Source organism: Falco cherrug (assembly GCF_023634085.1).
Source record: "Falco cherrug isolate bFalChe1 chromosome W unlocalized genomic scaffold, bFalChe1.pri SUPER_W_unloc_1, whole genome shotgun sequence".
Lineage (NCBI taxonomy): Eukaryota > Metazoa > Chordata > Aves > Falconiformes > Falconidae > Falco > Falco cherrug.
The window spans coordinates 4,169,921-4,182,118 of NW_026599288.1; the positions used below are offsets into that span (position 1 = coordinate 4,169,921).

Sequence of the window (12,198 nt, forward strand, 5' to 3'; positions counted from 1 at the left end):
TGGCATTCCCCTGCAGGTGCCACCAGATACACAGAGGCGACAACACCGAGTGCACAGACCAGATTAGTTTCATAACCATCATATTATAGATTAATACTATATAGTACAACACTAAAATAACTTTACCCCAGGTCCCAATATAAACAAACAACACAAAAGGGAGCGCATACTGTAAATAAACAAGACAATTCAACATTGAGATCATGGGCAGCAAATTCAAAAACAGATAAGACAGCATTGTAGCCAATTACTATTAATTTAATACAATGAATACCGCAAACAATTTAATCTAACACAGTCTGATTAGACCTGTCGTTATCTCAACCCTTCAAGGCCCCACATTGGGTGCCAAAAATACACTGTCTCCCCAGCCAGCAACCAAGCACCACGCGGCCACTTGCTCATTCCCCCCCACCCGGAGGAGTGGGGAGGAGAATCAGAAAGGAATGTAAAACTCAAGGGTTGAGATAAGAACAATTTAACCATTTAAACAGAATAAAGAGGTAAGAACAACAATAATAATAATAACAATTAGGATGGAAAGGTTGGAAAAAAGGGTAAAATCCAAGGGAAAAGGGAAAAAGGAAAAATACCAAGTGATGCACAGTACAACTGCTCACCACCTGCTGACCGATGCCCAGCCAGGCCCTGAGCAACGATCCCCCCCAGCTAACCCCCCAAGTTTATATACCAAGCATGACATCCCATGGTATGGAATACCTCTTTGGCTGGTTCAGGTCAGCTGACCTGGCTGTGTCCCTTCCCAGTCTCTTGTGCCCCTCCAGCCCTCTGGCTGGCAAGGCCCAAGAAACCACAAAGTCTTTGACTTAGTATAAATATTACCCAGCAACAACTAAAACCATCAGTGTGGTTATCAACATTGTTCTCACATCATAGCCAAAACACAGCACTGTACTAGCTACTAAGAAGAAAATTAATTCCATCCCAGCCGAAACCAGGACAGTCTGATGTGAGGCTGTCACACTCAAGGATCAGAATCCTTGAGATAAACTTTTAGTCTGAAGGTGGATGAGCTGGTATTGAGAACATTGCTTGAGTACTGCCTTTGTCATTAGCTTTAAGGATGATCTTTTAAGTTTATTTCCAAAATGCTTTGGATTTTTAAAACAAGTTGAAGGTAGAGCAGTGTCTCTGCAACTCTGATCTTGTTCATACAATGACTTTGTCATTCAGAGTACCTTACTTTGACGTAAAATATTACCGTAGAGGAAGGTCCTGTCCCCATCCTCCCCCAAGTCACCACCACAGATTTTTCTGGTTTATTTTCTGGTAATAATGACACTAACAATTCATCTAGCTCTACAAGCAGAATTTGAAATGGCTTTTTATAAACTATTACTGGGATCCAAAGCAGTCTTGTGGGTTTGATGTGAATGTTTTCTGATGAGTGTTGGAATTTAATTTTGATCTGGACAGCAGTTTTCATGAGTCTGTTCCATTATGAACTTTCTTGGTGTGTTGGTGTTGAAAGATCTTTGAAGCTGAGCAAGAAAAGGACCATTGTGTGAGGTCAGGTGTTGATTTAACCATCTTCCAGTTTCAGGAAGGTATTTTTGATAAGCAGGATTAATTCTGAAAAGTGATCCAGCAGCTTTAACTGTTTAACTAAAATACCTCCCTACTATCACACCCTACCCCACCCCCCAATACCATCATCCCACGTGATGTCATTATTAAATAGACTAAAACAACTGCCAAGGAGTGAATCTGATCAGGTTACAATTCAAAAGTCAAGTCAGATTAACGTACCCTTACTGTTTAAAATGCCACATAACATATGTAGTGTCCTACTTAAAACATTTTTTACCCCTTAAATTCAAATACATTAAGAATTACAAAAAGAAATTAAGCCCAACTGAGTTTTAGTAATCAATACATAAAGTAATTGAGGTGCATAAATATCTTAAGGGAAACCAAGTTATGAGATAATGAATTTTGTCAAATCACACCACTAAAAATTCCATTTTATATCCCCCCCCAATGGCTAATTATTCCATTCCATGCTTCTGTATAGATATTGTACTGCAGATTTAAGGAAAATGCTTCTTTTAAGTCGTTCTATAGCATACATACCATATGTGAGAAGTGACAGACTTTTATTTCTTCATTTAAGAGTCTTCAAAAAAACTTTGACATTATTCAGTGGATTGTGTTAAGTGATTCAATGCTTCGGGAATACTTTATTGAAACTCCTTATTCTGAGCATCCAGAATGAGTGGAGTACGCAACCTCCATTATCTCTTTCCCTATCCCTGAAGCCTATAAAATGAAAGCATTGAAAAAGAGCACATGCAATGAAAAGGTTCTTGACTGTAGTACCTGTTTAGTACCCTAGTGCCTTCATGTACTTAATCATATTGGTTTAGGTTCTTCAAAGGTGCTGTTTGCTGTAAGCAAAGTCACATTGGGGGTGAGTCTTGAAATATGGTTTCTCTCAAGTAGCTTGTGGACAGAAAGGACAGAAGTTTTTAAGCTTTCTCTTGATTATTAAGGTTATCAGGCTTTTATAGAATCATAGACTGGTTTGGGTTGGAAGGGACCTTTAAAAATCATCTAGTTCCAACCCCCCTGCAATGAGCAGGGACACCTTCCACTAGACCAGGTTGCTCCAAGCCCCATTCAACCTGACCTTGAACACTTCCAGGGATGGGGCATCCACAGCTTCTCTGGGCAACCTGTTCCAGTGCCTCACCACTCTCATAGTGAAGAATATCTTCCTAATATCTAATCTAAATCTGCCCCCTTTCAGTTTAAAGCTATTCCCCCTTGTCCTTTCACTACACTCCCTTGTAAAAAGTCCCTCTCCAGCTTTCCCCTAGGCCCCCTTTAGGTATGGGAAGGCTGCTAGAAGGTCTCCCCAGAGCCTTCTCTTCTCCAGGCCGAACAACCCCAACTCTCTCAGCCTGTCTTCATAGGAGAGGTGATGCAGCCCAGGATGTAGTTGGCTTTCTGGGCTGCAAGTGCACATTACTGGCTCATGTTGAGCTGCTTGTCTACCAGTAGCCCCAAGTCTTTCTCCTCAGGGCTGTTCTCAATCCATTCTCTGCCCTGCCTGTATTTGTGCTTGGGATTGCTCTGAACAATGTGCAGGACCTTGCACTTTGCCTTGTTAAACTTTGAGGTTTGCATGGGCCCACCTCTCAAGCCTACCAAGGTCTTTCAGGATGGCATCCCTTCCTTCCAGTGTGTCGAAGCACCACACAGGTTAGTGCAGTCATCAAATTTACTCAGGGTGCACTCAAATCCACTATCCATGTTGCCAACAAAGGTGTTGAACAGCACCAGTCCCAATACTGACCCCTGAGGAATGCACCTCATCACTGGTCTCTACTTGGACATTGAGTCATTGACTGCAACTCTTTGAGTGCGACCATCCAGCCAATTCCTTATCCACTGAGTGGTCCATCCAGCAATACCATGTCTCTCCATTTTAGAGACAAGGATGTCATGCGGGATGGTGTCAAATGCTTTGCACAAGTCCAGGTAGATGACATCACTTACTCTTCCCTCATCCACCAATGCTGTAAACCTAACGGGATGACTCACACAACTGCAGTGCTGCAATGGATGGCTACAAACGCTTCAGAAGGGATACACAAGGAAGGAGAGGTGGTGGGGTAGCCCTGTATGTGAGGGAGTGTTTTCACTGCCTAGAGCTTGATGATGGTGATGAAAGGGTTGAGTGTTTATGGGTATGAATCAGGAGAATGGCCAACAAGGCAGATATCATGGTGGGAGTCTGTTACAGACCACCCAACCAGGATGAAGACACAGATGAAATATTCTACAAGCATCTGGGAGAAGTCTCACGATTGCTAGCCCTTGTTCTCACGGGGGATTTCAACTTACCAGATGACTTGGAAATACAATACAGCAGAGAGGAAACAGTTTAGGAGGTTCCTGGAGTGTGTGGAAGAGACCTTCCTGCCACAGCTGGTGAGGCAGCCAACAAGGGAAGGACTGGTGGGTGATGTGATAGTTAGAGGCCATCTTGGGCACAGAGATCATGAAATTATAGTTTTCAATTCTTGGAGAAGTAAGGAGGGGGAGTCAGCAGAACTGTTCCCTTGGACTTCCAGAGGGCAGACTTTGGCCTGTTTAGGGGCCTAGTTGACAGAATTCCTTGGGAGGCAATCCTGAAGGGCAAAGTCATCCAGGAAGGCTGGACATTCCTCAAGTAGGAAATCTTAAAGGCACGGGAGCAGGCTGTCCCTATGTGCCGAAAGATAGGTTGGTAGGGAAGATCAGCCTGGCTGAACAGAGAGCTTTGGCTGGAACTCAGGGAAAAAAGGAGAGTTTATGACCTTTGGAAGAAGGGGCAGGCAACTTGAGAGGACTGCAAGGATGATGTGAGGATATGCAGGGAGAAAATTAGAAGGGCCAACGCCCAACTAGAACTTAACCTGGCTACTGCTGTAAAAGAAAATAAAAAATGTTTCTATAAATGCATTAACAACTAAAGGAGAATGAAGAAGAATCTCCACCCTTTATTGCATGTAGGGGGAAACATAGTGATAAAGGCTGAGGTACTAATGCCACTTTTGCCTCAGTCTTTAATAGCAAGAACAGCTGTTCTCAAGGTACCCAGCCCCCTGAGCTGGTACAGACAGGGACGGGGAGCAGAATGAAGCCCCCATAATCCAAGGGGACATGGTTAGTGACCTGCTATACCACTCAGACACACACAAGTCTCTGAGGCCAGATGGGATATACCCAAGGGTTCTGAGGGAGCTGGTGGAAGAGCTCACTAAGCCACTTTCCATCATATATCAGCAGTGCTGGCTAACTGGGGAGGTCCCAGTTGACTGGAGGTTAGCAAATGTGACACTCATCTACAAGAAGGGCCGAAAGGAGAACCTGGTAAACTGTAGGCTTATCAGTCTGACCTTAGTGCTGGAGAAGGTTATAGAGCAGGTCATCTTGAGTGACATCACGAAGTACATACAGGACAACCTGGTAATCTGGCCCAGTCAGCATGGGCTTATGAAGGGCAGGTCCTGCTTGACTAAACTGATCTTCCATGACAAGATGGTGACCTGCTTATTGGATGAGGGAAAGGCTGTGGATGTTGTCTAGATGGACCTTAGTAAAGCCTTTGACACCGGCTCCCCACAGCATTCTCCTGGACGAACTGTCTGCTCATGGCTTGGACAGGCAAACTCTTTGCTGGGTAAAAAAACCTGGCTGGATGGCCAAGCTGAAAGAGTAGTGATGAATGGAGTTAAATCCATTTGGTGGCTGGTCACAAGTGGAGTTCCCCAGGGCTCAGTATTGGGGCCAGTTCTGTTCAATATCTTTATCAATTATCTGGACAAGGTGATCGAGTGCACCCTTAGTAAGTTTGCAGAGAACACCATGTTGGAGGGGGAGCGTTGATCTGCTTGAAGGTAGGAAGGCTCTGCAAAGGAATCTGGACAGGCTGGATTGATGGGCCGAGGCCAATTGTATGAGGTTCAACAAGGCTCAGTGCTGGGTCCTGCACTTGGGTCACAACAATCCCATGCAATGCTACTGGCTTGGGGAAGAGTGTCTGGAAAGCTGCCTGGAGGGAAAGGACCTGGGGGTGTTGGTCAATAGTCAGCTGAACATGAGCCAGCAGTGTGCCCATGTGGCCAAGAAGGCCAAGAGCATCCTGGCTTGTATCAGAAATAGTGTGGCCAGCAGGACTAGGGAAGTGATTATCCCCCTGTACTCGGCACTGGTGGGGCTGCACCTCGAATGCTGTGTTCAGGTTTGGGCCCCTCACTACAAGAAAGACATTGAGGTGCTGGAGCGTGTAGAGAATGGCAACGATGCTGGTGAAGGGTCTGGAGCACAGGTCTTCTGAGGAGTGGCTTAGGGAACTGGGGTTGTTTAGTCTGAAGGACTCAGGTGGGACCTTATTGCTGTCTACCTGAAAGGAGGTTGTTGGGAGGTGGTTGTCGGTCTCTTTTCCCAAGTAACAAGCAATAGGACAAGGGGAAAAGGCCTCAAGTTGTGCCAGGGGAAGTTTAGATTTGATATTAGGAATAATGTCTTCACTGAAAGGGTTGTTAAGCATTGGAACACGCTGCCCAGGGAGGTGGTTGAGTCACCATCTCTGGAGGTATTTAAAAGATGTGTAGATGTGGCACTTAGGGATGTGGTTTTGTAGTGAACTTGGCAGTGTTAAGTTAATGGTTGGACTTGTTCTTAAAGGTCTTTTCCAACCTAAATGATTCTATCATTTTGTGTCTAGCTGTGGCTGCTAAAGATAACTCATTCATTGTGGCTTGCAAGGGCTTAAATAATGCAGAAATTAAAGGAAAACTCCTTTGGTTTCCTTCCTGGCCAGACACAACATTAAATCTTAATTGCTTATGGAGGACTAGATTTCTTGAAGATGTGCGTACTTGTCAGTGCATTATATTTATGTAAAGAGATCATAATTGGACATATTAAATTGGTGTAACAGTAGATGCAGAGACTTTACTTTTAATTCGGAGTGTGTTTCAGCAAACCTGAGGCTGATCAAGAGTTCATGTGAGAACTTCAGGGGTTTTTGGGGTTTTTTTGGTCATTCTCCACCTGACCTTTGTTATTGACATCTTCAAAACTTTAAACAAAATGACAAAATAACTTCATTTGAATTGTCAAGTAATAATAATAATATTAAGACTTGCCACATCTCATAACCAAGTTTTGTTGTTGAGATGTTTGTTCACTCATCTAGTCTTTAATATTTTTATTTAAAATAATAAATCTATTCTCCCAGAAAAGTTGTTTGCCCTTGAAATGCCGTGCTGTGCAAGTAGAATGACTTTAATATTTATGTTATATAGAAGTTTGTGGGTATTTAAAACCTGTAAAGTAGGTGAAGTTATAGGATTTTTTCAAATATGTATGCATAGATTGGATTCCTGGTTTATAAAGTTAGTGAATTCTGTGTAAAAGCTATATTTGTAAATCAATACATTTTTCATGCTCTGTAACTATTAGTAATGTTTCTTTAGGAACACTGAAATATATTTTTTAATCTTGTTTTTATGTTCATATGATGGCATTCTGGTTTTGGAGCTCAAATAAAATCAGTGGATTTAAAATTAATTTTAACAAAACCCTCTCATCTGAAAAGTGCCATTTCTGTTCTACCTAGCACAAATCACTATAGAAAATATTTTTAATGGCCCTCAGTCAGTCATTATGGGTGTGCTGAGAGTCCTGGTGTTGTGATGCAGTAACTCTTAGTTTTCAAATACTTTATGTTTGAAAGTTATCTCTTATTTTGCTTATATTTCTATTGGGATGTTAATAGTTTTGAAGGCCTGGAATAAAACTGTGTGTAAACTTATAACTTTAGAGTAAATCTTCTTCACAGTAGCTTGCGTGGGGCTATATTTTGGTTTTGTGCTGGAAACAGTGTTGATAACACAGGGATGTTTCAGTTACTGCTGAGCAGTGCTTACACACAGTCAAGGCCTTTTCTGCTTCTCGCCCCATCCCACCAGTAAGTAGCCTGAGGGTGCACAAGAAATTGGGAGGGGACACAGATGGGACAGCTGTCCTGAACTGGCCAAAGGAATATTCCAGACCATATGACATCATGCTCAGTATATAAAGCTGGGGGAAGGGGGAGGAAGTTTGGAGTGATGGTATTTGTCTTCCCAAGTAACCATTACACATGATGGAGCCCTGCTTTCCTGGAGATGGCTTAACACCTGCCTGCTGATGGGCAGTAGTATTCATTGTTTCGCTTTGCTTGCACGTGCAGCTTTTGCTTTCCCCATTAAACTGTCTTTATCTCAGCCCACAAATGTTTTTTACCTTTACCCTGCCGATTCTCTTCTTCATCCCACTGGAGGGAGTGAGCAAGAGTGGCTGTGTGGGGCTTCGCTGCCTACCAAGGTTAAACAACATTGGCTTCATACAAAAAAATTCACCCAAGTGGCTAAAATGCTAATTAAAATTAGCTTAATTTTCTGATTAGGATTACTGTAAATTTAATTTTTCTTATACTGTAAAGGAATCCTTTCTATATAGAATGTCCAGATCTCGCTTTCAGCATGTTTCAGGAGTAATACCAAGTTACTCGGGCCCTTGGTTGAAGAACTAATCATGGGTCTGCTCCAGTATAACTGAAAAATCTAGGCTGTTCTTTTTCCACTCCTCCTCTTGTCCCAGTAATTTAGAGGAATTTGCAGGCAAAAAGAGCTGTAAAGAGAACTCAGACTGTTGACTAAACTTAATTACTCTGTTTAGGTCAATTCTGCTGCCTTTTTTCTTATGGTTCACACTATATAACACTTACCTCTTAATGTTACAAATGTAATTCTGAAGCTAAAAAACTTTGCTATGTGAATTGATGGGTGTAATTGAAGGAGAGATAAGGAAATAAAGACTAATATCTCATTATAAACTTTGATCTTGTTGCATTGTCTGGAAATCTGCTTTATCCTATGAGCTGATTGAAGTTTGAATGTAATTATTTTTTGTTGCAGATGAACCGACACGTTCCTTGAGTGGTCTCATCTTGAAGAATAATGTAAAAGCACATTTTCACAACTTTCCAAATGGGGTAACTGACTTCATTAAAAGTGAATGTCTGAACAACATTGGTGATTCCTCCCCCTTAATTAGAGCTACTGTAGGTAAGTTTACTCTTATAACTGTCTTCTGAACGCTAAAAATCTTACTGATAAAAATGAGAGCTGCACTACTGAGTTATTAAACACCTAAACTGTTTGCTTCTGATAATTGTCACAGCTATGCTGTTTTCATGCTGATATTAATCTTCGTTGGAATATATGAAAGTCACACTTCTTTTTGCTTCCTATTCTCTTAAAACTAATTTTAGCAATTCAGTTCATATCTCTTGAAATGTGACTGAACATAAGTTTATTTGAATCTACTAAAATTCAACTTGCTGCCAATTTTTATACCTAAAACCAGGAGCAAGGTAAAGGTCTGACTTCAGAACTATTTCAGCACTTCACTTGCATCAATGAAACACTTCTGTTAGCTGATTTCCTCCCTGCCCCCCCCTCCCCCCATGCATACCCCTTCAGGGAATCATCATACCATGCATGACAGACATTTAACATAATGAATTTCTGGTTTTTAAATACCTTCTGTCAGAAAACAGTAGATAAAGTGTGGTGATAAGAATATCAGCTAAAGTGTTTTTGTTGCATGGATTTCAGACTTTCTAAATATTGTGTTGTAGTATACCTCTTCCATAACATGCATATTTCTATTATTTTTACTTATTCCTAGGTAATGTTGTCTTTCTGTCTGCTCTTTGAGAGTATGATTTCCCCCAATTGCTACAATCATAGTAATTTTCCTCATCCACTAACAAAAGCTAGAAAAAAGTAAAATAAATGTATATTTAAGTACAGTAGAAAAAAACCACAAAACAGTAGCAGGTAGAAGTTCATAAATTAATTCAGTTTGTATAAACTGATTTATGTTATAAAATAATCTACCAGTTATTGCTCCTTTAGAATTCTTCAGTCTTTCTATAGGATTCCTTCTGCAGACATCTGGGTTAAGGACTTTGGACTAGAGAAAAAATTCCATCTCTGCTTTTTCCTGCTGTCTCTTCCTTTGAGAAGCTGCTTTACTGTGAATTTTATTAATGCCCCGTTTCCTTAATGACAGTAGAAATAAGTTTGAGTGGCTGGCATTTTCATGATTTCAGGTTGTAGAACTTGTTTACTTATTCATAGCTGTCATCAGTGGAGTACAATTGGAGCTGACTAAAGAACATAAGAATATATTGCAGCTCTGTTTGGATTACTGTCTTAGGGTGGTTTGGTGGTGGGGGAAGGGGTGGGGTGCAGGCTGTTTGTTTTTGAGCAGTTCATTATTTAATTTCTCCTAGTAGGAAACATTTGTGGATTAGTAACTCAACTGTTTTTGAGCTTTAAGTGGTTTTGCAAGGATTATTCCAGCATATGTGAATTCTGAAGATGTGTACCAGCTGATGAACCGTATGCTTACATAATAAGAGTTGCTATTTAGCGTGTGTTTTGCACCCTCCTGTGTGGAGGAGTTAAATGTTGGATCCTTTGTAGGCTTCTGTCTTGATAGAGAGATTGGTCCAGTACTCACTGGTCTCTTGATACTAGTTAGCTGTAAGCATATCATTACCTGCCCAGGCTGCCTTGTTAGCATATGAGTTCGCATGTGCTAGCCATAGCTGCTCTTTGAGATGCATAGATGTTTGCTGTTCAAGCACTATCAATTTATGAGTCAACTGCAAATAAGATCTCTGGAATTCTGAGAGAAAGATGAGCAAGTACATCAAAATAGCATCAGGGAAGAATTAATGCAACCTTTGTGGTCTCTGGCATCTGATGCTAACCACACAAAAGCTGATACCTTTTGACAAAGATGGAGGCAAGCTGATTAATTCCATTCTCAGAAGTCACCTCACAATGAAGATGGCAGAGTCTATTTTAGAACTGTGATTTGAGACAAAATGGTGACTACATTGTTGTATCCTTAGCTTTTCCGTGTTTTAAGCCCAAATGAGTAACAGTGTGGAACTTCTGTGTTGTGTGGTACAGGTCTTAAAAACCCTTGTGCCGACAGTGAAATATGGATTCAAGTTTGAAAAAAGATGGCTGAGGGACCCACAAATTACCAGGAAATAAATGCATCTACTTAGGAGGTATCTATGACTGTGGCCGGCAGGTCAAGGGAGGTGATTCTCCCCCTCTACTTTGCCCTAGTGAGGCTTCATCTGGAGTGCTGTGTCCAGTTTTGGATCCTCAGTTCAAGAGGGACAGGGAATTGCTGGAGAGGGTCCAGCAGAGGCTACAAAGATGATGAGGGGGCTGAAACATCTCCCTTATGAGGAAAGTCTGAGACAGCTGGGGCTGTTCAGCCTGGAGAAGAGAAGACTGAGAGGGGGATCTGTCACGGTCCACTCAGTGGACTCGTGATGGTTCGTTAACTATGATCTCGAAGCACAAAAATCAAGGCGACCATGCCCAGGGGTTATGCTTCAATCAAACAGCACAATTTTATTGTTTGCCCGTAAAGTGACGTGCAATAGGTAGAAAGACAGAAAGTGAATAAAAGGTAAAGTAAAAAGAAAAGGAAAGAGGATTATAGCTACCACCACGGGTCCAAGGCGTCCCTATGGTCCCAGGTCCAGGCAGCGTCCCGCCGGTCCTTCCGATCGTCGTGATCCTTGGTGGGGAAGATCTCCAAAGTTCAGTTGCTAAGAAGGCATCTTTTTATGCCAAGCATCACACCTTGCTCCTCCTCTGGTCCATGGACTTCTGCCAGTCTCCGCCTTCTCGAGCCAGGTTATCTTGCCCCAGAGGCGGGTAGCTTCAGACCAGGAGGCGTGTTCTTGTATTGTTTTCTGGTTCGTTGTTATGACCACGGTTGTGATCCATCTTCTGGACAGCTGTTATGCGGCCTTATTCAATCCCAGGTGGCAGGGAGCGGCATAGTACTCCTCGTACCGTGCAGTCCTCTTTCCCAGAGTCTTTGTGTCTTGGTGTCCATGAGGACCACATTCCATCTCCAGGTCTCTGTTGGCAATGTTGAGACAATATTGTTCTCTTTAGACCGACTCTTACAGGATCTTAACAATGTCTACAAATATCTTAAGGATGAGTGTCAAGAGGATGGGGCCAGGCTCTTACAAATATCTTAAGGATGAGTGTCAAGAGGATGGGGCCAGGCTCTTTTCGGTGGTGCCCAGTGACTGGACAAGGAGCAACGGGCACAAACTGCAAGACAGGAAGTTCCATCTGAATACGAGGAAAAACTTCTTTACCTTGAGGATGACAGAGGACTGAAACAGGCTGCCCAGAGGGGCTGTGGGGTCTCCTTCTCTGGAGACATTCACAACCCAACTGGACGCAATTTTGTGCAACCTGCTCTAGGTGAACCTGCTTTAGCAGAGGGTTGGACTAGATCAGGGGTCCTCAAACTACGGCCCGCGGGCCAGATACAGCCCCCCAGCGTCCTCAGTCCGGCCCCCGGTATTTACAGAACCCCCCTGCCCCCCCCCCCCCCCCCACTGGGGGTTGGGGGGGAAACCAACCAGCCGCAGATGGCTGCCAGCCCCTTCATCCACGCGCCAGCCCCCTGGTTAAAAAGTTTGAGGACGCCTGGGCTAGATGATCTATAGAGGTATCTTCCAACCCTGACCATTCTGTGATTCTTATAACTTTCTGGGGATTCTAGTCTAGGCAG

General features: G+C 42.7%; 1 protein-coding gene across 4 annotated transcripts in view; it reads left to right on the forward strand.

The window, feature by feature from the left end:
• LOC102056725 (transportin-1) overlaps positions 1 to 12,198 on the forward strand; it is a 77,955-nt gene that overhangs the window by 24,899 nt on the left and 40,858 nt on the right. For all 4 annotated transcript variants that reach the window (XM_055700199.1, XM_055700202.1, XM_055700201.1 and 1 more), the window contains one exon: positions 8,478 to 8,627. In XM_055700199.1, the coding sequence (XP_055556174.1) occupies positions 8,478 to 8,627 (150 nt within the window). The remainder of the gene's footprint in view (positions 1 to 8,477; positions 8,628 to 12,198) is intronic.